A 25,057-nucleotide genomic window follows, 5' to 3' on the forward strand; every position below is an offset into this window, starting at 1 on the left:
AAGTCCTTGGCCGCCCACCCGGGTTTCTGTCAAGGTCCTGGGAGTGACCCAGTGTTGTGTTACCTCCGTGCATCTTCCCATGTTCCACTCTGTTTTACCTCCACGTGTCATCCTGTGTGTTATCCTGCATATCATTCTGCGAGTCATGGTTTTAAGTTTGTTTAGTTTTCCTAGTTTAGACTTATCTTAGTTTCTATTCTCGCCACCTCTGTCTGTATTATCACCTCATATAAATAAAGCTCACTCATCGCATCTACATCAGTACCTGCTTTTGGACCCTTTTCCCTTCAACCCCGCACAACTGCCGCAGCCGTGACACTTAAGACTCGGTGTTTCATTTACAGGAGAGATGTTTTAGCATAATTACAGCGATAAAATGGAAAGAGTAAAATAATGAAAACTGCATAATGTTTACAAAAATCAGTTAAGAGAGCTGTAAATCCTTCTGCAGGGTACAGGGAAAGGCCTCTTTCTAAACTCTGCATGAACTGTTGACAATGAATGTCATGAAGTCTTGGGACCACAGACTATGACTAAACATGTAATCTGATAAGAGGTGAGTAAACCATATTATAGATAAAATACCAGTGAACCATCCTGTGTAGTTCTAGCTAGAGAATAAAAAGTACAGCAGTGTTTTAAAGGTTTACTGTGAGTTATAAATTTCAAAGCTCTGTGATAAGTCCAACTGATAGAGAGAATGAGCTGGGTCATACATGCAATTCAATCATGTGGCCTCCTTTTTACCCCTCCTGGAGCATTGTAAAAAGGAGGTTAATGCAAGTTCCAAGTATACCATATTTACAAGAACCTTTTTTTCTTTTTTGCTCTGAGACTCTTTGAAGACATCACTCATCTAGGCAGGTTCAGTCAGGTACAGCAGGAGCTTAAGCAGCAACAGGAAGAGAGCTCAGAGCATGCACACATTTTAGCTTTATGGCCCCTGAAACTGACATGCAAATGCCCTCCAGCTACAGCTGAATCTGCTAATATTATGTATACTTAAGGTTAAAATGAAACATTAGAATAATTGTTGGCTGGGTTAGGGTTAATTAATTATAATTAAAGACATTATATATACATAAAATACTCTGCAATGTTTGAATTCTGCAGCCTGGCAGATTAAATGAAAGCGATTGTCTCACACTTTTAAAAAAGTAGAAAGAACATTTTCTTGTATCAAGTACTTGATCTTAGCAATAACGTACACATTCACTGAGCCAATGTTGTATCTACACTGTTGCAATATTCTGAACTTCCAGACAGAAAGGGAGCACATTCCTGTGTGACTAAAGCACACCACCAATTACAAGAAGCAGTACTTGTTCCACAAATACTACACCACAGACCTGATGATAAACTAATGCCGATTGCTGTTCAGGTAATTCAGTTCATCTGAGCTTTATTTATATAGCACCAATTCACAGCAACACACATTTCAATGTACTTTATTTTCTGTTGTAAAGAGCCTACAATATTGAAAAGATCCCCTGTGAGTAAGCATGTGGTGATGATTGGAAGGAAAATCTCCCTTTTAACAAAAAGAGGCCTACAATACTGGGTCATAAGTTTATTAGTAGTTCAGTTTATTAATTTTTATTTAAAAAAATGTTTTTTTCACTTTGGTTTAACTTCAGTTAAACCTAACCACTCGGCTGGATTACTGTAATGCACTTTATATAGGGCTCAGCGCATCATATATTCCCCATCTACAGAGGGCGCAAAATGCCACAGCTCGTCTTTTAACTGGCACTCTAAAGTTTGAGCTCAATTCCCCTATTTTAGCTTCACTTCACTGGCTGCTCATTTCTTTTAGGATTCATTTTAAAATTCTTTTATTTGCTTTTAAAGCTCTCCATGGCCTAGCCCCATCTTATCTCTCTGAGCTGCTACAGCCTTATACACCCACCCACTCTCTCAGGTCAGCTGATCAGCTGCTCCTGAATGTACCCAGGACTGGGCGTAAACTTAGAAGAGAGCGTGCTTACCTGTTTTTAAGTCACTCCTGAAATCCCGCCCTCCACTTTACCCTGGCCTTTGACACCACGTGAGATGTTGGTTTTTATTTTTTAGTTTTGTTTTAGTTGTTTTTAGTTGATTCTATGCTGTTTTATCTTGTTTTCTTTTTTAATATAGGACTGTTTTAATTTTTATGTATTATATGTTTTATTTATTTATTTTTGCTCTTTTCTGTTATTCTATTGTTTTTAACTTATTTTCTGTACAGCACTTTGGTCATGTGCTGGGTATTTTAAAGTGCTTTACAAATAAATTTGGAAATTGGATTGGATTCAGTTAGTTTCCAGATTTCTTGTTTAAGTTTTTTTTTAATTGAAAAACTAGTTTTAGTTCAGTTTATAAAATTGTGAAAGCTGTTGAATCAGTCATGTAGACATCCCAGCATCAGACAAATGTACCAACGCTTCAAACTAATTTATAGATCAAACTTGAACAAAAAGGCCAAACCTAAGTGCATTTATTATAAGTTTTATCTAAGTGTCATTTTACTTCAAGACATTCAAATATTTCATGTCTACTTTTTACTTTAGCTTTACTAAAAGACCTCAACACAGAGTTGTGAATAATGACACTGAATGTTTCGAAGACTTTTCCATGCTGTACTTATTTCTTTCAACTGATGAGTAAGCTAAATGAATTAAGTGAAACCAAATACACCGGAACTCATCACGACAATCAGTCTGTCATAGTTTTTTTTGTTAGACTCAATATGCAGAACTGGTGCACTGACACTGCATTTATATAGACTGAAGCAAAATTCAATAATGCCAACAATGGGAATTGTGAGCTACGGATCCTGAGCTCCAGGGGAAAACAGTTTGTAACTCATTCAGAGCACACAGGATTCCTCTGCAGAGAAGAGATAATGATAAGGCAAATGTATTATCTGTATTATTTTGAGGTCTTTTCCTTACAATATAAAGTGCCTCGATGCAACTGCTGTTGTGATGTTGTTCTATATAAGTAGAATTGAATTGTATTGAATACATGATAGCTGATTATTCTGTAAATAGTTTTAAATAGTTGTACAAAAAAAACCCCAACAACACCTGAGGCATTGGCTGAGGTATTTTTATGTAAAGTTGGATATAACTTTCAAAAATGTGTGCAAAAACAAGGTATTTGACATTGCGGAGAGCTAGTGTCGATAATATGGTGGCTCCCTGCAGAAGTTCAAAGGCCAAAGATAAGGTGTCATCCAAGTATCTGACCCAGTGGCAAGGTGCTGTCCGTTTGAAAGAGCCAAGAGCTTTACTTTCCACTTCTTCGATGTAAAGGGTGACATTGTGTAGCCCACTGCACTTCCATATTTTTGTCTTTGGAAACACTTGTTTAATTAAAAATAGATGGTGGTAAGGCAGAAGTCTAACAGTGTGCAAATCTGATCAGGGGTAAAGCTGTTTCTGTTTTCTAAGGAGCTGTGTTGCTTTTCTGACAATACCTCAGTTTTAGGGATACAAGTGAAAATGGAAGCCACATCAAAGAACGCTATGATTTTATTTGAATCCAGTGTACGTTTTGGGACCTTTTTGGTGAACACAGTAAAGTTTTTGATATGATGGAAGTCAATATATACAGGGTATAGTATCCCCAGGGTACAGACAGTGATATGTAGAGTGGACAATGTCGTTTCCTTTTCAAGTTGTCGCACCCAACTGACGACTTTCTTTTTGTAGTTGCTTGTGGGATCTCTCCTTAAGGCTTCATGGGTATTATTGACACTGAGGAGTGTAGTAATCTTGGTATAATAAGAACAAAAGTGCACCTTGCCTTGTCTGTTGGTAATATGGTGATGTTTTGGTCTTTGCTCAGGGATTTGACGGCCTTCTTTTCTTGTATTAGGTCAGACAGAGAAATTCTTGCACTGGAGGAGGTAGCTGAGACCTTCATCCTTCATTCAAGAAACTTAAAGTTGCTTTCTTTCCGAGCTCCTTAGATTATCATGACCCAGATGACTGAGAACTTACACAGACTAGTCTCCAGTGGGTTTCCAGCATGAATCCTCTTGACTCATTACCTTGTGTATTACCCTTGGTTAACTCATCCCACTAGTTGTGCTGTTTTTTTTTTCCATGGAATATTTGCAGGATTTTAAGTTCAACCTTCAATTACCCCGTCCTGCACTTGGGTCCTCAGTCTTTACCTCGCATAGCTGAATCTGATAGCTATGATAATTTTCATACTCATCGTCATGTCCAAGAAACCACCACTGACCTAAATATTTTTTTAACCTGTATTTAAACAGGTAATCCTATTAACACTCATTGTTTTGTTTACAAGAGAAACCTTTTTCAGATAAGAATAATAAAATTCAAGCAATAAAGTAGAAGCAATAAAAAAGAAACATCAGAATCAGAACAACAGAATCAAATATCGAAAACTGTCCGTTTACAAAATTATATTAAAATCAAGAACAAATTCCCATTTAGGAATTCACAAAACCACTTACACATCTTTTAAACTCTGCAAACAAAATCAATTGAAATAGCTGCAAATCCTTCTGTATGAACTGATGGAGTTGTGAGTGTAAAAAAAATCTTGAGACCACAGACTATAACTGAATATGTAATCTGGCAAGAGCTGTATGAGTCAGAAATAGATTTAAAGATAAAATGTCCACCATATATTTATAGATACAATCCCAGTGAATAGTCATAAAGAGTGAGGGAACATCCTTTGTGATTCCAATGAAGACAAATCAGCTAGAGATTGTAAAGTACAGCTGTGTCTTAAAGGTTTACAGCCACTTCTAGATCCTAAATGCCCCATGATAAAGATAGTCCAAGAGATAGAGAGAAGGAGCAGGGTTATTCATGCAAACAATATCACCATTGTCAAGGAGGAGTAAAGAGTATTTTTATGAGTTTCAACAGAAAAACCTTGAAAAGGTACAGTAGAGGGAAATACTGCCCATACTATTTGTACTTGAAACACCCGAGCCCGAGCTCATCAAAAGCTATCAAAAGCTAATTGTAATTGTTGGAAAACCATGTTGGTGGTATGAGCACAAACATAATTGTGTGATCTGCATATAAATGGTAAAATACATTTATCTTTTGTCCCACACCCTTAACATTAATATCAAATAATGTAAGACAGATCACTCCATTAGTGATATGTTAAAAACTCAAAGAGAGACCGTTAAACTGCGCGCACTGCTTACAGTCGGAAAGGTAATTAGTAAACCAGCCTTCCTCTGAAAGGCCTAGTTCCAATAACTTCTGGCATAAAATGACAAGTCAGCAGTGTCAAGGGCTTTGACGGGTCAATAAAAAGAGTGGTGCAGTTTATAGACAACATTTCACAGTGGCAGAGCTAATTTATCATGAATAAAATAACACTTCCTTCAGATTTATTATTTGGATAACCTTATCTGGCATTTCATCACAATACCTGATTGATGCAACTGACTGGACACTCCCACTAAACTGAGTAAATAAAAAGAGAAATTGTAGGGGCAAGTTCTGTTATTCTAAGAAACGTCCTCGTCTCGTTTACAAAGGTAAGAGATGTTTTCACAGGATTTCAATCAGAAATTGTGGGTCAAAAAAGGCATTTAGATAATCTCTTCAAATTCTTTTAATTGCAATGCAAGAATTTTGAATGTTTACATTTCCAAATCAGTGCTGAGAATGATTATAATTCTCCCCCTACCAGGATTTCAAGAGGAAAAATGGTGCAGTATAAAGTGACCGTATTCACTGGTGATCGCCTTAATTCCACTACTCTTAACAATGTCTACATTAAGCTGGTGGGCACAGATGGGGAGAGTGATCGCACGTGGCTCATGGGCTTGAAAGGGGCTTCATCCTTCGTCAGAGGAGCCGTAAGTCTGGGATGGCCATCTCCATGATTTTTTCAGGCTCCCTATATGACATTATACAGTACATGCAAACTTTTAGGGGAAATAAGGGAATTATTAACTGTGAATTATGTAAAGTTGAAATCTATCACCATGAAGATGGTCAAAGCAAACAGTTCACTTCATGGACCACAGTAAATTAAAAGAGGATTTGTATGCTCGAGTGTTGAAGCTCAACACAAACTGCTATGTCATTTCTTTAGGTATCAAAGTTTAAGGTGTCCTGCTCCACTTCCCTTGGAAATCTTCTACTAATAGAGTTAGACAAACAGTCTCTCCCACTGTTCCCAGAGGATGATTGGTTTTGTGCCAAGGTGGAAGTGAAATCCCCTGAAGGAGACATCTACAATTTTCCCATCTACCGCTGGATTGCTGATAGCAAGGTGCACCGCTTTAAAGATGGAAAAGGTTTGGGAAATGTGCTCATCTTAAATCTTGTTCAAACCATTGAAGATGTAAAACAAAGTTTGTAATGAGGCTGAAGCAATTTCCTAATACAGTATATACCATATTTACAAGAACAACTTGAAACCATTTTTTTCTTATTTAGCTCTGAAAGTCTTTGAAGACAACCATCATCTTGGCAGGTACAGTCGGCAGCAGGAGATTCAGCAGCGAGAGGAAGACTATCGGTGAGAATTCAGAGCTTATACACGTTTTAGCTTTACAGCTCCTGAAACTGGAATACAAATGCTCTCCAGTTATAGCTCAATATCCTAATACTAATGATATTTAAGCTTAAAATTAAGCATTACAATATATTGTTTGTCTGCTGAGATTAATTTAAAAATGCATTGCAAACTATATTATTCATATATTATGTTTTGTGAATTGAAACTGCAATTTCTTTTTCTCAGCTGGGATACATATGCAGAGGGAATACCTCACTCCTTGAAGGCACAAAACCCAATTTTTCTGCCATCTGAGGTTCAGTTCTCCTTCACCAAAACTACAGAGTTTCTCTACACTGCTTCCACAGGGTGACGTTCTTTTTTTCTCTTTACCTATCAAAACTATAACTATGTTAAATACAGTAAAGAAATAAGATGAATGTGCTCTTCTGTTTCAGACTGACTGAGCTGAAGCTGAAGGGACTGGATAACTGTAAGGAGAAGTGGGATAATATTGACGGCATCGATCGAGTGTTTTGCTGCAAAAAGACTGACATATCAGGTAACTAACATCATAGTTGGAGTATGGAGTACTTATACAGTGTGCATAATAATATCTATAATAATATGTACTTAACTGTTACCTTTGAAGTATTACTATACCAGTATACATAGTCGATTCTCCTGAATAATAAGAAGCCTGTTCTTTAAAAACATATATATTATATAAGTTTATAGCTATTGATTGATGTTTAAAACTGAGAATATAAAGTCTCATTTTGTCTTATGACAGGTGATCTAACAAGTAGAAAATGGTTTCAATATCTAATAAAGCTCACCAGAGCAGTGGCGTGTCTAGAAAATTTTTGTTGGGGGGGCCAGGTAGGGGCACAGATTTGGAGAAGGGTGGCAGATGTAATTGGCAGATAATGTTAAAAAAAATTCTACCAACCGTTAACCATAATTCAATAACCCTATAAACCTAATAACCGAATGCGCTTTTAACTCTTATTAGAATGAGATTTTAATCACTACAGTGCAAAGTTTCTAGATACTGCATTGCTAAAGTACAAGAGATGTTCTCAGGACAGGAGCTTTGAGAACCAGAACTGCACATCCCTGCATTGAACATGGCACAGCCATTTCATGGGGTGATTTACACTCTATTCATAACATGGAGCTGGCAGAAAGGATAAGTAATGAGAGAAATTAGCTAGACCGCACAGTGTAGTGTAAGTGCTGCCTTATGGTAAACTTTGGTAATATTGATGTATAAAGAACAACACTGGCTGATGATGAAATACAGTCAGCTGGCATGGTGACACTGCCAGTATTAACCTGCAACCAAATCTGCAGCTCCATACAGCAATGTTACGACTTGGATTATATCTTATAACTCATAACTCTTATGCTAGCTCCCCCCAGTAGCCTACTGTCTGAAATATTTGACGGTTGCAATAATTCTTTAAGTGTTATTTTTTCCTTGGTATTCTAATTTCACCGAAGTTTACTAAAGTCAACAAACTTCATATTACTTACTGGGACATTTATTCTCTCCTCATTTTCTTTCGCCGAAAAATTGTTTTCTGCGGTGCCGTCTTTCGTGCTTGGCTCTCCTTCCTTTGCTAACGTGATGCTCATAGTGCAGAAGCCGATGCTGCATTCACTTACACTCGGATATCTGAACTTCACTGTGAAAACATAATCGTACATTTGATATTTGATTGAATTTTATTGTTTTAGCTTCGGGCTGGCACCTGGGGTGGCCAGTCTGGTTGGGGGGGTGGCCTGCACCAGAGAGAGCTTATGACTTTTTATACATTTCACATAATCAAGACTCTCAGACACTGAACTTCTGACACAAAGTCAGAAATGGAGCAAAATTTGTAGGCTAGTTTAAAAAAAGGAACATGTTGTTAAATGCTTTTTCTCTTTTTCTTTTTTGTTTTTGCAGAATATGCTCAGGAACACTGGAAAGAGGATGCTTTCTTTGGCTACCAGTTTCTAAATGGTGTCAACCCCATTTTGATCCAGTGTTGTACAACCCTGCCCAGTAACTTCCCTGTCACTGATGACATGGTCTTTCCCCGCAGTCGTTGCAGCCTTGCAGATGAAATGAAGGTGAATGTAGAAAGACACAAAAAAAGGAGAAAGAAATTTTTCTTAAATCAGCTACTTGGTCATTGCAATAAATGCACTTACACATTCACTGAATATATACACTGTTGAAATAACCTGAACTTTCAAACAGAAAGGGAACATATTCCTGTGTGACTACAAACTTCTGGATGGGGTGAAAGCAAACACCATCAATGGGAAGAAGCAGTACTTGATGGCTCCTCTCGTCCTGCTCCACAAATCTCCTGACAATAAACTAATGCCGATTGCTATTCAGGTAATTCAGTTCAGATGAGCTTTATTTACATAGCAAAATATATATATATTTCTAGGGTAAATATGAGAGGAAAATCCCAACAATCAGGCAATTCTTTGTCAACAAATAACACTGGCAACACTGGAAAGGAAAAACTCCCTTTTTAACAGGAAGAAACCTCTGTCAGAAGCAGGAAGCCACCTGCCGCAAGCGGTTGGGAGTGAGGGGAGAGGGAGAAGGACAAAAGACATGCTGTAGAAGAAAGCCAGAGATTAAGAATAACTCATAATTTGATTTATCACTTGACCCTGTCCTTGTATAGCTGAAGCAGACTCCATCAGATGACAATCCAATCTTTCTTCCTACTGATTCTGAGTACGACTGGTTGATCGCCAAGATTTTTGTGAGAAGTGCAGATTTCAATCACCATCAGCTCAATGCTCACCTACTGCGCACACATTTGCTGGCTGAGGTTTTTGCAGTGTCACTGCTGCGCAACCTGCCCATGGTGCATCCTCTGTACAAGGTAACTGACGTTTGCTGAAACTCAGTGTTTTGGTTTGTAAATAATTTTAAATAACGTTGAAAGCATTTGAGATTATTAATTTGTCCAAAAAGGACTTTTGATTCTGCAACAGCGTACCTCAGCATAATAAATACCAAAGTGTTGCCCCAATCATGTCACTAACTGAGTTCCCTCTTTCCCTCAGCTCCTCAAACCTCACACACGCTACACTCTGCAGATCAACTTCTTAGCTCGACGCCTTCTAATTTCTGAGATTGGTGCTTTCACTCAGGTATGCAAAGACCAGCACACTCACTAGACCTTTACCTAAAGAACTGTTTCTTTTTCAGTGTAATGTACAACATTTGTCTCTAACTGTGAGTTTCTTATTGTGTAGTTTGCAGCATCAGGTGGAGAGGGCATGTTTACAATCCTGAAGAGGTCAGTGTCCTCAATGACCTACAGCTCCCTCTGTATAACAGATGACATTGCTGAACGTGGCCTAGAAGCTGTGCCAAACTTCTACTACAGAGATGATGGACTAAAGGTTTGGGATATCATCCACAGGTATGGTAGTTTTGACCTCTTAATGATGCCACCAAGCTACTGCAGTTCTGTTATAATAATAATATTTTATTATTTGTTAGTTTATTAATTTTTATTTTATTTATGTCATTTTACAATTCTGTTTTCCATCCACCCACCCATCTTCTTCCGCTTATCGGGGGCCGGGTCGCGGGGGCAGCATCCTAAGCAGAGAAGCCCAGACCTCCCTGGTATCTCCTCCGGCTTGTCCGGGGCAACACCAAGGCGTTCCCAGGCCAGCCAAGAGATATAACCTCTCCAGCGTGTCCAACTCCCAGAATCTGGGAGGAGGCCCAGGCGCAGGGAGCATTCTGTTTTCAATTTGGTTTAACTCATTTAGCTTTCTGATTGCTCCTTTTAATTTATTTTGTTGAAAAAATACTTTCAGTCCATTTTTTCCCCAATAAAAGATCATTGAAAAAATGAACACAAAATGAACACAAAAGAAAGAGATGAAAACAGGGTGCTGTTGGAATGCTACTAGTCAAGTAACCCCAGTGGAAGGGTTACTTGACTAGGATGAGGGACCTATGGAATCTTCAATACCCAGCATCCAGATTGATGGCGAAACAACTTGGGGAATGTTTTCCAACATTCAGAAGAAGGAACTGCTCTCACAGCTAGAGATTGACGAGGTACAACACAAATGCTACGGCAAGGGGAAGCCAGGATGACAGGTCAAGGGGGAGATATCATTACCCCCACCTGAGATTGGGTGGGGGCCCCAAGTGCGATGGAAGAAGGATCATTGAGCACGAGAGGAACTAACCTGTGAGATAAGATCATGGCAAAGCTTGAAACCTGGATCCTTCGTGGCTGGTTACCAAGACTGCGTGAAGTACCCTCAGATGATCTACTAGATCAGGGGTGTCGAACTCCAGGCCTCAAGGGCCGGTGTCCTGCTGGTTTTAGATGTGTTTACCTCCTCAACATGTCTTGAAGTTCTCCAGAGGTCTGGTAATGAACTAATCATTTGATTCACATGTGTGATATCTAAAACCTGTAGGACACCGGCTCTCGAGGCCTGGAGTTTGACACCCCTGTACTAGATGATGTGAATGCTGCACTATGGACAATACCGAGACTAACCAGCTTATCTACACCACGGCAGCAGTGATCAGTGAGATACTTGGCTACAAGTTGAACAGCCACAAGGAGCAGTACCCTCCATGGAGAAGGAGTCTAGAGGCCAAGATAAAGGTAGCACGGAGGGAGGTTAGCCAACTATCAGAGCTGCAGAAAGGTGCAATGAAGAAGGTGCTACGGCCAAGCAAAGACTCACAACCTTGGCAAACTTGAAGAGGTACACCAGAGAGATAGAAAGCAGAAGAATAAACCTGCTGTTCTCCACAGAACCAGCCATGGTGTACTCTTAATGGCAGGGGAACAATATGAGAACAGCAGCACCAAGGCTGGAAACAGAGCAATAGTGGAAGAGCACATGGGAGAAGGACCCAACCCATAACATCAATGCTCAGTGGCTAGTGGATCTAAGAGCAGACCACAGTAACCTCCGTGAACAGGGTCATCCAAGAAAGGGTCTCCAGTATGAAGAGTTGGACAGCACCAGGCCCCGACATGATTCACGCCTACTGGCTGAAGAGGCTGACTGCACTCCATGAGCGTCTAACAGCACAAGTCGATAAGAGACACCCAAAATGGAAATACCAGAAGAGCAAAACACCAGCTACTGGTAGACAGAGCAGTCACTCAAGACTGCAAGACTAGGCTGACCAACCTGTGCACTGCCTGGATTGGTTACAAGAAGGCCTATTACTCAATGCCCCACACCTGGATCCTGGAATGCCTAGAACTGTACAAGATCGACAGGACCCTAAGAGCCTTCATCAATGGGGATGTGGCTAACAACACTAGAGGCCAACTTCAAGACAATAGCACAAGCCAAGTCAGACCACAAAAGGAACATCGAGTCCCACCTGTCCAGCAACAACACACGGGAGGTGTGGCAGGGAATGCAAGACATCATCAACCACAGAGGCAGCACTGCGAAAACAGAAAACCCGAGTGTGCAGCTGGCAGAGGAAATAAACAGCTTCTTCGCCCGCTTTGAAACACCACAACAGCAGCACTCATCTGCCTCAGCCCTGCTCCCATCCTCATCCTCACCTGGTTCCTACACCGCTCCACTCACTGTAATGGAGCACGATGTCAGACGTGGGCTCCTAGCAGTGAACCCCAGGAAGGCGGCCGGTCCAGACGGAGTACCTGGCAAGGTACTAAGAGCATGCGCACACCAGCTCACCCTCATCTTCACCAGACTCTTCAACCTCTCACTGGATCAGGCAGCTATCCCATCCTGTCTAAAATCAGCCACAATCATCCCAGTGCCGAAGAAGTCTCCCATCTCCAGCCTGAATGATTACCGCCCTGTGGCCCTCACACTGGTAATCATGAAATGCTTTGAGAGACTAGTCCTTCAGCACATCAAGGATTACCTCCCCCCAGAATTCGACCCCCACCAGTTTGCATACCGCGCAAACAGATCCACAGAAGACGCCATCGCCACAGCCCTCCACGCTGTGCTGAGTCACCTAGAGCAGCGGCAGAGCTACGTGCGAATGCTCTTCGTGGACTACAGCTCAGCCTTTAATACAATCATCCCGGACATCCTCATCACCAAACTGGTCACTCTTGGCCTCCCTCCTCTCACATGTGCCTGGATAAAAGACTTTCTCACAAACCGGCCCCAGACTGTAAGACTCGGCCCTCATCTCTCCTCCACTCCCCACAGGGCTGTGTGCTGAGCCCCCTCCTGTATTCTCTCTACACCCACGACTGCAGTTCGACCCACAACAAGACTCTCATCATCAAGTTTGCTGATGACACCACGGTAGTCAGACTCATCTTGAAGGGAGACGAGGCAGACTACAGAGAGGAAGTCCTGAAGCTGGCAGCATGGTGTTCAGAAAACAACCTGGCACTGAACACTAAGAAAACCAAAGAGCTCATTGTTGACTTCAGGAGACACAGCACTGACTTAGCCCCCCTCTACATCAACGGGGAGTGTGTGGAGAGGGTCCACACCTTCCGGTTCCTTGGTGTCCTCATCTCTGTTGACATCTCCTGGACAGAAAACATCTCAGCGGTCGTCAAGAAGGCCCAACAGCGGCTGCACTTCCTGAGAGTCCTCAGGAAGTACAAGCTGAACTCCAACCTGCTGCTGACCTTCTACCGCTCGTCCATTGAGAGCCTGCTAACCTACTGCATCACGGTATGGTACGGCAGCTGCACCAAGGCGGATAGAGTGAGGCTTCAGAGTGTGGTCAAGACAGCACAAAAGATCATCGGCTGCCCTCTCCCCTCCCTGATGGACATTTATTCCTCCCGCTGCCTCAGCAGAGCAGCAAACATTATCAAGGACAGTTCCCACCCTGGTTTCAACATGTTCAGCCTGCTTCCTTCAGGGAAACGCTACAGGTGCATCAACACAAAATCCCACAGACTCAAAAACAGTTTCTTCCCCAAAGCCATAACCACCCTGAACTCACACATGCACCGATAACACAGCCCCCCACTTCCCACTTCCTCTATGGACCACCACTGTGCAATACCAATTCTATGTGCAATAACTCAACTGTATATACATAACACTATTTATTACATATTACTTTTTTTTTCTTTCTTAAAAATACGGCTTGTTTAATGTACATTTTATATATATATATATATCTTTTCCCCCTATGTTAATACTGTCCATATGTACATAGCACTGCAGAACTGTACCCCCCCACCCCCAGCATGTTTACACTGAGTAGGAGATGCTCTGTATCTGATTATACAACTGTATAGTGACAATAAAGGCATTCTATCTATCTTCTATCTACAAGTCACTATCAAGTGCGGGAGATGCCCTGTCCCCACACTACTGTTCTGCATAGGCCAGAATTCTCTCAGATCATTGCCAAAACTCACTACAGATAGCGACTATGGAATAGAGCAATTGTCAGCCACCTCTTCTACATGGAGGACATTAAGCTGTATGCCAAGAGTGAACGAGACATCGATTCACTGATCCACACAACCAGGATGTACACCAATGACATTGGAATGTCGTTTGGACTGGAGAAGTGTAGTCCGATGGTAACAAAGAGAGGGAAAATAGTCAGAACTGAGGGGATCGAACTATCAGAAGGCAACATTGCAGACATTGAGGACAACAACAAATACCAGGGAATCCAACAGGAAACCACAAAGAGGCCACTAGGAAAGATGCAACCACCAAGTACCTGCAGAGGGTCTTGCATCTGGAGTCAGCTGAACAGTAAAAACAAGATCCGGGCTATTAACACCTACACCCTGCCTGTGATCAGGTACCCCGTTGGGATAATAAGCTGGCCAAAGGAGGAGATAGAAGCCACTGACATCAAGACCAGGAAGCTCCTGACCATGGATGGAGGGTTTCACCCCAAGTCCAGGACCCTGAGGCTGTATGCTAAGCGGAAGGAAGGAAGCCAGGGACTGGTGAGTGTCAGTAGCACAGTCCAGGATGAGACAATGAACATACAGGAGTACATCAGGAAAATGGCCCCAACCAACTGCGTGCTCAGTAAATACTTCAGGCAGCAAAAACCCAAGAAAGAGGAGCAAGAGGAGGAACCACCATAGCAGGATATGCCCCTGCATGGTATGTACCACTGGCAGATAGAGGAAGTGGCAGACATCCAGAAATCCTACCAGTGACTGGACAAAGCAGGAGTGAAAGACGACACAGAGGCACTAATCATGGCAGCACAGGAACAAGCTCCATAGAGGCTGGGGTCTATCACACCAGGCAAGACCCCAGTTGCAGGCTGTGTAAAGATGCCCCTGAGACAATCCAGCACATAAGAGCAGGCTGCAAGATGCTAGCAGGCAGGGCATACATGGAACGCCATAATCAAGTGGCCAGTGCGGAGTATGGCCTGGAAGTCCATCCATCCATCCATCCTCATCCGCTTTATCCGAAGTCGGGTCGCGGGGGCAGCAGCCTAAGCAGAGAAGCCCAGACCTCCCTCTCCCCAGCCACCTCCTCCAGCTCATCCGGGGGAACACCAAGGCGTTCCCAGGCCAGCCGAGAGATATAATCTCTCCAGCGCGTCCTGGGTCTGCCCCGGGGCCTCCTCCCGGTGGGACATGCCCAGAACACCTCACCCAGGAGGCGCCCAGGGGGCATCCTTGTGAGATGCCCGAACCACCTCAACTGGCTCCTTTCGATGTGGAGGAGCAGCGGCTCTACTCTGAGCCCCTCCCGGATGGCCGAACCTCTCACCCTATCTCTAAGGGAGAGGCCAGCCACCCTTCGGAGGAAGCTCATTTCTGCCGCTTGTATCCGCGATCTCGTTCTTTCGGTCACTACCCACAGCTCGTGGCCATAGGTGAGGGTCGGGACGTAGATCGACCGGTAAATTGAGAGCTTCGCTTTTACACTCAGCTCCCTCTTCACCACGACGGACCGGTGCAGCGTCCGCATCACTGCAGCCGCAGCACCAATCCGTCTGTCGGCCTGGAAGTCCCGAGGTCAAAATAGGAGGTGCCCCCTAGGATAGTTGAGAATGATCGATCTAAGGAAATACCATAGGAAGTTCTGTGGTTCCCGTAGACACTCAGATGAGAGATTAGTATATTAAGTACAGCTTTAAGTACACACTAATGTTAAACATTGTTCAATTTTTTTAATTAAAGTTTCTCAGAAGGTGTCAGTACTTTTCTTAAAATGAAAGGTGTCTCTAATACTTACAGATATCTACCATCCCTAAGTAAAATTAATGAAATAAATAATGAAAGCATGTTTCATCTAATTTCGCAAAGGTTTGTGCAGGGAATGCTCGGCTACTACTACAAGAGTGACAGTGAGGTCCAGGAGGACTCTGAACTTCAGAAGTGGATTATGGACATTTTTGAACATGGATTCTTTTCTCAAGCAGAAACAGGTTGGCTTTAAAGAAATTTTCAGTTCTTATTATGATAAAGTTGATTGATTCTTAGTATATATAATTATAATCCAAACATATATCCAATCTTTCTTTGTTCACCTCAATGCAATTGATGCTGGGTTTTTTCTGCTCAACAGGAATTCCTCAGACATTTACTTGTGTGACTGAGTTGGTCAAGTTTGTCACCATGGTGATCTTCACTTGCTCAGCCCAGCATGCAGCCGTGAACTCTGGACAGGTGAGTCCTTGTATAAACACAGTTTCACCTTTTTTTTAAACAACAGTGCATGAACATCTGAGAACCTAGGAGACCTTTGGGAGAGCAATGATGATCCATCTCATTAAGGATTCTAGCTGCTCAACAGTCCTGGGTCTTTTCATGATGTACCACATGTTTTCAACTGGTGAATGGTCTAGTCTGCAGCAAGGCTAGTTCAGCATCCAGACTCTTCCATAATGAAGCCATGATGTGATAGATGCAATATGGGGTTTAACACTGTCTTGCTGAAATACAGTGACTTGCAAAAGTATTCGGTCCCCTTGAACTTTTCCACATTTTGTCACATTACAGCCACAAACATGAATCAATTTTATTGGAATTCCACGTGAAAGACCAATACAAAGTGGTGTACACGTGAGAAGTGGAACGACAATCATACATGATTCCAAACATTTTTTACAAATAAATAACTGCAAAGTGGGGTGTGCGTAATTATTCAGCCCCTTTTGGTCTGAGTGCAGTCAGTTGCCCATAGACATTGCCTGATGAGTGCTACTGACTAAATAGAGTGCACCTGTGTGTAATCTAATGTCAGTACAAATACAGCTGCTCTGTGACGGCCTCAGAGGTTGTCTAAGCGAATATTGGGAGCAACAACACCATGAAGTCCAAAGAACACACCAGACAGGTCAGGGATAAAGTTATTGAGAAATTTAAAGCAGGCTTAGGCTACAAAAAGATTTCCCAAGCCTTGAACATCCCACGGAGCACTGTTCAAGCGATCATTCAGAAATGGAAGGAGTATGGCACAACTGTAAACCTACCAAGACAAGGCCGTCCACCTAAACTCACAGGCCGAACAAGGAGAGCGCTGATCAGAAATGCAGCCAAGAGGCCCATGGTGACTCTGGACGAGCTGCAGAGATCTACAGCTCAGGTGGGGGAATCTGTCCATAGGACAACTATTAGTGGTGCACTGCACAAAGTTGGCCTTTATGGAAGAGTGGCAAGAAGAAAGCCATTGTTAACAGAAAACCATAAGAAGTCCCGTTTGCAGTTTGCCACAACCCATGTTTGGGACACAGCAAACATGTGGAAGAAGGTGCTCTGGTCAGATGAGACCAAAATGGAACTTTTTGGCCAAAATGCAAAACGCTATGTGTGGCGGAAAACTAACACTGCACATCACTCTGAACACACCATCCCCACTGTCAAATATGGTGGTGGCAGCATCATGCTCTGGGGGTGCTTCTCTTCAGCAGGGACAGGGAAGCTGATCAGAGTTGATGGGAAGATGGATGGAGCCAAATACAGGGCAATCTTGGAAGAAAACCTCTTGGAGTCTGCAAAAGACTTGAGACTGGGGCGGAGGTTCACCTTCCAGCAGGACAACGACCCTAAACATAAAGCCAGGGCAACAATGGAATGGTTTAAAACAAAACATATCCATGTGTTAGAATGGCCCAGTCAAAGTCCAGATCTAAATCCAATCGAGAATCTGTGGCAAGATCTGAAAACTGCTGTTCACAAACGCTGTCCATCTAATCTGACTGAGCTGGAGCTGTTTTGCAAAGAAGAATGGGCAAGGATTTCAGTCTCTAGATGTGCAAAGCTGGTAGAGACATACCCTAAAAGACTGGCAGCTGGAATTGCAGCAAAAGGTGGTTCTACAAAGTATTGACTCAGGGGGCTGAATAATTACGCACACCCCACTTTGCAGTTATTTATTTGTAAAAAATGTTTGGAATCATGTATGATTCTCGTTCCACTTCTCACGTGTACACCACTTTGTATTGGTCTTTCACGTGGAATTCCAATAAAATTGATTCATGTTTGTGGCTGTAATGTGACAAAATGTGGAAACGTTCAAGGGGGCCGAATACTTTTGCAAGCAAGAATAATAATACCATAAAACTACAGGGAGGCATCACCAATATTAAAAAAACAAAGAAGGAATTATACATTAAACACCATTATTACATCATCATTATATTTTTTTTTATCAGTTATCTTTTACTTCTTGATCAAATGCAGTATGACTATGGTGGCTGGATGCCCAACACTCCCATCTCCCTGCAACTCCCGCCACCGACCACAAAGGGGACGACAAGCGAGGCCACGATGTTGGCCACCTTCCCTGACGTCAATGTAACAGTTCAGGGCATGGCCACCATGTGGCTACTCAGCAAGCAGTCCAGTGACTTTGTAAGCAGCAAAGATTTCATTAAGAATAACAGAAATTATGTCTGAATTCAAGTTTTGTAAACACAATACAACTGTACACAGTAATTCCAAGAGCCTTATTTGATTAAAAACAAAGAATTTTTTAAGTGAATTTTGTTGAAGAAAACCTAAGTGTATCATTATTCTCATCAGGTCCCTCTTGGCCAGTACCCGGAGGAGCATTTCACTGAGGAGATTCCTCGCAAAATACTCAAGGATTTTCAGATGGAGCTTGAAGATTTAAGTTTAGTTATCAAAGGCAGAAACAAGCGTTTAGAAGTGCCATACACCTACATGGATCCGGCAGAGTTAGAAAACAGTGTGGCCATTTGAATATTAGAAGACTCAGCTGTGAGACAAAATTCAGCTCCCTCTTCAAACAACAGCAGGGAAAGACCTCTAATTTCTGACTTTTACTGATGAAATAGAACAAAGAACTTACTGCTTATAATCACTATATATACTAAACTGTAAATTTTATTCATCTGTGTTAAAATGTAAATTTAATTTTTGATTACAATCTTGAATCATCTTCTGATTTTCATCATAGTTTGCTATCCTATCAATAAAGAAGCGTCAAAGAAAAATGTTAGATTTTTTGGGTGTCTCTTCTGAGACAGTTGATCTCTCGATCATGATGTATTTTTTTCTTAGAAAACATTTACTGCATTTCATTGTTTATATTTTCATTATTTTAATGTTTGAATTTTCTTGAGCTAAACACAAACAGCTTTTTGGTGAGTTAGACAACATGAACGCCCTCATCTTAGTCTGAGGCTGCTATTTCATGTCAGCCACTAATGTGCACTTGTGTTTTGCAGAAATCTTTTGTGATTTTAGTTTCTCATCATGCTCTAAATTATCAGTTCTCTAAAGCCTAATTTAATGCATGGCACAGATTAAACACACATGACTCACAGACATTAACAAGATGGGTCTGCATTATCCACTTTAGCCCACTTATACTGTTGAAATGTGTAGCATATTTATTTAACACTGCGAAATAGAGTGATGTTTACATAGGCCACTGTATTTTCTATAGATACCATATCAATGGCAAAAATGTGAATATATTTAATTCAGTTCAATTTATATAGCACCAAATCCCAACAACAGTCACCTCAATTCAATTATATCAATTTACTTTACACTCACTGGGCACATTAATAGGTACACCTTGCTAGTACAAGGCTAGAACAAGGTGTTGGAAATATTCTTCAGTTGCTGCAGATTTGTCAGCTACATATCCATGATGTGAATCAAAGCTTATCTACTGGGTTGAGATCTGATGACTGTGACCATTTAAGTACAGCTCATTGTCATCTCAAGAAACCTGTTTGAGATGAACTGAGTTTTGTGATATGAAACATTATCCTACTGGAAGCAGCCATCAGAAGATGGGTACACTGTGATAATTAAGGGCTTGACATGGTCTGCAACAATACTCAGGTAGGTCGCTGTCTTTAAACAAGGCTCAATTGGTACCAAGGACCAGACCAACGTCTGACAAGAAAATATCCTCCCATACCATTATAGTCACTGACACAAAGATGGATGGATCTATGCTTTTATGTTGTTTGCACCATCTAAATACTGGAGCAGAGAAACCAGAACCAGGCAGTGTTTTTCCAATCTCCTATTGTCCAGTTGAGTGAGCTCATGTCAAATATAGCCCCATTTTCCTACCTTGACAGGAATGGCACCTGGTGTGCATCTGCTTCAAGATTAGACATGACTCATTACAAGTGTTGTTTGTAATGAGTCCTAACTTGAATTATTTGTAGTAGTCTGGCATTTTCCCTCTGATTTCCAATACTCTGCCTGGCACCAACAACCATGCCAAGTCTAAAGTTTAAATCAGCTTTCTTCCCCTTTCTGATGCTTGGTTTGAAGTTCAGGTTGCAGGTTGCTTTTGAGTTGTTGCCAAATGTTGCTGGGTTTTTGTTTTTTTTTTAAAAATATTTATGTTAAAGAGAAGCTGAACAGTTGCACACAACAAAGTGGCTGGTCAGTGTATACAGTAGTTTACCTACATGGGTTATGTTATCCTTATAAAGGATATAGGGGGAAAGCAGTTATAATAACAAAATGTTTAAAAAAAATAAGAATCTTGGGACTAAATTCTTAATTTCTTGTTTTGTTCTTAAAAATCTGTTATATCTTTTCTCAGAATAAGGTTTTTGAATTTATTATGTAATTGTATTTATTATGTAATTAATACATTTATTCATTTAATAATGAATAAAGGTAATCATTAATCAATGCATAAATGAATAGATGCCCTCTGAGTTCTGTGTAATATATGCAAGATCTGTTTTGCTAGGAGACAAAAATTGCTCTGTTCACTTGTGTTCTGTGCAGCAAAATCTAAACCTGAAGCACCACTTTGGGGGGAAGGAAATTGTCTTCATTCTAACAGAAGAGTATTTGCAATTTGTAACTGTGCTGAAGTTTCAACAGTCTGTGGATCTGTTCACATACAGACTCAGGACAGCGGGTTTGTGTACTTGAACGTGACTATTACCGTGTATTGTACTGTTTGTTCAGCACCTCAGCATGCACAGTATTTAGAATCTGAATAACTCAGAAGCATAACATTTCAATGGCTGTCACTATTATAGATTTTGCTGTCTATGTTGGGCACAGACCGGTAGTGGTGTTGCTCTTGCAAAAAAGAGAGATATTTTTATGATACCAGTTTTATTGCTTTTCGAGGTTGACGCTGACCATGTAGTCATAATACTCCTGAACTCAACTAATCTCTCACCTAATCACACATTTAGTGCTGAATGAACTTAATTTGTCCTTGACTGTTTGCAGGCCTCCTCAACTTCTAAGTGGATTTTAATTCTCATTTGTTTTTGCAATCCAGCCTACGAGTGACAAAATGTGTTACTTTCTGCCCTTCACACATTGGTAAATGACTGGACTGGTTCTTACATGGCACTTTGTTACTCAACTTGAGCACTCATAGCACTTTACAGCATACCTCATTCATCTAGTCACTCAGATTCATACAAGCACTTTCTTTCTGTGCCTACGTAAATGGTAAGTGGTAAATGGACTGATTCTTATATAGTGCTTTTCTACTCAAAGCACTCAAAGCGCTTTACACAGCATTCACCCAATCACACAAGCACTTTCTTCTGTGCTTTTAAGTTCTCACTAACTAACTACTACTCATTCATACTCCTGGATGCATCAGAGAGCAACTTAGGGTTAGTATCTTGCCCAACATGCAGACTGGGGGAGCCAGATCCTGCTCTACCTCCTGAGCTACAGGCACCCTAAGTGGTTTCTAGCTAGCATTCACACACCTTCACACTCTGATGAATGCATTAAAAAGCAACTTATTGTTCAGTATCTTACCCAAGAATACTGGCTGCTCTGGCTCCTGAGCTACAGTTAACCTACTACATTCCTGACGTTGTGATCCATAGTTTAGTTTAGGTAAACTAAACTTTATTTTAGGTAAACTTTATTTTAGGTAAACTAGTTTAGTTTTTTTCTGCAACTAATGGAAGCTATTTTGACAAGTTATTATTCTGTTGTACAGTGTAATAAACACTTCATTGGCACATTTAGAATATTAGAAGATTATATTTTGCATAAATGACCATCTGATATTTTAGTGTACAAAAGTAACTTTGCTCACTTCAGCAAAGCACAACAGAGAACTACGCTGATCATTATACACTCCACTTTTGTGCTCTTCTTGAAATAAATTAGCCAAACTGGCATTTATAAACTCAGCAGGGATAGCACTTCGGGCAAAATCCCAAATTAGAAAAGATGCCCCCCTTCCAAATGTTGAAAACTGAAATATAATATTTCTTGTTAACTAAGGAGACAATCCTGCCTTTTTTTCCCTCCTTTTTTTTAAAGGGAGCATCAGAATTCTGTTATGATGTTGGAAGGATTCAGAGTGTAGTGTATCTATACAAATATACATTAAACCCTTTAATGGTCGACATAATCACCACATTGTTATAGTTCGAAAAAACGGTGGCTTCGTGACTCTTATGCTTTGCATTATAATCATTGTGTGCTTTCATCTTAAGGCAAATATTAAATATAAATGTGCTGACAATTAAACATGAGACAAAATCAATGAAAAGTTTTAATTAGGAGATTTTAATATGAGCTGTTTAGATTTGTGGATTTAATGTCAGAGACATAAAACTCTAACCAGTTCTACACATCAGAAATCTCTAAGACCGTTGAATCATGCAGGTCATGAAATGACTTTATACGTCATACTTTAAAGCGAGTCTGCTCTTGCTATTGATTTGATCGTAATTTCTAACCTTTTACTGGAATTGAGAGAACAGCAGTTCCGGGATTACGAGTCACTTCATACCTGTTCTGCATGACTAGCAGAGGCAGAGGTTTTGTAATCCTGTTCTCACACTTAGTTTCACCTTCTAAAACACAAATTCAGTGAAAGCCACAATCAAACAAACACCTTTTTACTCTAACCTTACACTGTAGCAGGAAGTGGTACCCGAATCCGTGCATTTTTACTCCCTTGGCCTAATGTTTAGGTTGTCTCAGGGTGGTTGTTGAACCAATTTAGCATTGTTACTGCACTGAAGTGCCTTTTAACAGAGTATGTGCCAATAGTTACAGCAGAAAACTAGAGTGATAAATATTAGTAGGTAAGTTTTGGCTTTTACCTGAGGATTATGCATGTGCAGACACATTTAAAATCCTTTTTCTCTTTAACTCTACTGATATTTAACACACAAACTATTGTGCTGCACATATTACACCAAAGTGAGTGTTGACTGATGATTGTGCAAACATATTTTTTCTCATGTAAGGAAATTCCCCCCTTCATTCCGGTTTGCTGCACATGAATACATTTTCCACTTTTGTATCCCCCATGGATGGATCAACAACTTGAAGCCCACCAAACTCCTGAAATCAGTGAACAAACATCACCACAGCATTTAGACTTTTTTACATAATATAATTATTAACGGAGGCTAAACAACTTAACTGTATCTACCACTACCCACTTTGATTTCATGACCATGCTTACAGAGCCATTGTTTGTTTATTATTCTGGCTCATTAACAAAAATAACTGATTTTTATTTTTCCGTAAACAGTCCAACAAGGACACGATTCTATGTAGAGGCACATTACACTGGTGGTGCCCTAAACCAGCCTTTGAAAATTTGTAGAACAGTGCTATTGTATATACTGTAGTAGTTTACACTGAACATTTAGGTGCCTGTGAACAGTGACCTGAAAATCATTCAAGCATAAAAAGTCACGTAACTCAAAGAATGAACCAGTGTTGTATCTGCACTGTGGCGCGCGTGGTCGGCAGTGCTGCAGCAGGGAAGGCGGACGCATCTGCGCTGCATCACAGTCACGCCTCGCCAGCTTAAAATCTGTGCTCTGCCTGCTGTTTGTTGTTGTTGTAGAAGTGTTCAGCTGCAAGCTGTGTATGTAACGTGACAGCAACCGGTAAATAAAAGAATGAGGATCCTGGAAAGCATGTTCATGTCGTCGGGTCAGCCGTGGTCATTTACATACACACAACTTAGCAAAGAGGGTATTTTAATTTTTAACTGTTTCTTTGCATTTTATTACTTGTAGCCTCTTGTAAAACATAATTTATTCCAATATCTTTCACTGAATTTATAGAAAATGCCTTAGCTCTAAGCCAAAAACCTGGCATATGGTATGCAGTGCATCCTCCAAAAAATTGAGGTAATTGAACAAGTGGAAGACAAAAGAACGTAGCAGGCCTAAGAAACTATCTACAGCAGATCAACATCTGAAAGTCATCTTTGTATAACATATATAAATAAATTCAACAAAGACCTGACAACGGACCTGAAACATGCATCTGGCCCTTCAGCTGATCCACCTTATCAAAACTTCATCATAAATGGTCTCTGTCACGGCCTGGGGGATCAGCAGGATGCTGATTGGCCATTTCTACCTTTTCACGCCCTCGGCCCACGCCCACGGAAGGGCATGATGCCCATCAAGGCGATCGGAATATAAGCCAGGAGGAGTCTGCTGGTCTTCGCTGGATCGTTGTCTACCGCGCGTCAGATAGAGTCAAAGCTACAGCTCAGTTAAGAGTCTATTGTGAACGCTGTAATTAATTCTCCTTTCCTCGTCTACAGACCTCCTGAATACCTTCCCTGTGTGAATCATTGTGTGGAGTGTGGAGAGTGGAACTGCGGTCGTGAGTGTGGAGAATTCTTGTGTACAGCTGATTCTGCAGTCCTGCGCTTGAGTCCCCACGTTGAACCATAACAGTCTCAGTGAATGTTTTACTGTCAAGTCATTCTTAAGGAAGCAAAACAGGGAGAAAAGGCTGAGGTAGAACATCAGTGAAAACAGGTCACATGTAGAGATGAATCCAAATTGAAAATTCAATTTGAAAAAATTATGGTTCAAAGAGGTCAGGAGAGGTACAGCAGTGAATGTTACAGCCATCTGTAAAACACAATGAGGGCTCTGTCATATTTATCCCTGAAGGCTACTTGAAAGAAATTACAGGGAAGCCTATCAAGGGTCATACCAAATATTGACTTTAAGGTTTGTTAAAATTCTACAAAACTTTTTTGGTATGTGTATTTAGCAAATAGTTGCATACTTCTACATTTCACAGTGGCTGCGATATCTCTTGAATAAAATAAAGCTTCGTTATTTCATCATGAGCTCAGCTTCCTGTGGTTTCTCAGGTTGCAGCAGTTG

At 41.0% G+C, this 25,057-nt stretch overlaps 1 protein-coding gene across 1 annotated transcript; it reads left to right on the forward strand.

The window, feature by feature from the left end:
- The first annotated feature begins 732 nt into the window (after window positions 1-732).
- On the forward strand, window positions 733-25,022 carry LOC100706304 (hydroperoxide isomerase ALOXE3). The gene is made up of 15 exons (XM_025907671.1): window positions 733-1,381; window positions 5,677-5,845; window positions 6,085-6,289; window positions 6,432-6,513; window positions 6,739-6,861; window positions 6,951-7,054; window positions 8,447-8,613; window positions 8,744-8,887; window positions 9,189-9,392; window positions 9,577-9,663; window positions 9,769-9,938; window positions 15,765-15,886; window positions 16,027-16,127; window positions 18,144-18,314; window positions 18,486-25,022. Exons 2-15 carry the CDS (start codon window positions 5,693-5,695, stop codon window positions 18,663-18,665), a joined length of 2,013 nt encoding a protein of 670 aa, XP_025763456.1. The 5' UTR covers window positions 733-1,381; window positions 5,677-5,692; the 3' UTR covers window positions 18,666-25,022.
- The last annotated feature ends 35 nt before the right edge of the window (window positions 25,023-25,057 follow it).

The sequence above is a fragment of the Oreochromis niloticus genome, linkage group LG6 (assembly GCF_001858045.2).
Source record: "Oreochromis niloticus isolate F11D_XX linkage group LG6, O_niloticus_UMD_NMBU, whole genome shotgun sequence".
Classification (NCBI taxonomy): domain Eukaryota; kingdom Metazoa; phylum Chordata; class Actinopteri; order Cichliformes; family Cichlidae; genus Oreochromis; species Oreochromis niloticus.

Coding starts and splice junctions, on each gene's coding strand:
- LOC100706304 (XM_025907671.1), top strand. CDS start 5,693: ATGGTGCAGTATAAAGTGACCGTATTCACTGGTGATCGCCTTAATTCC. Junction 9,393..9,576: donor TGGTGCATCCTCTGTACAAG/GTAACTGACGTT, acceptor TCTTTCCCTCAG/CTCCTCAAACCTCACACACG. Junction 15,887..16,026: donor CTTTTCTCAAGCAGAAACAG/GTTGGCTTTAAA, acceptor TCTGCTCAACAG/GAATTCCTCAGACATTTACT.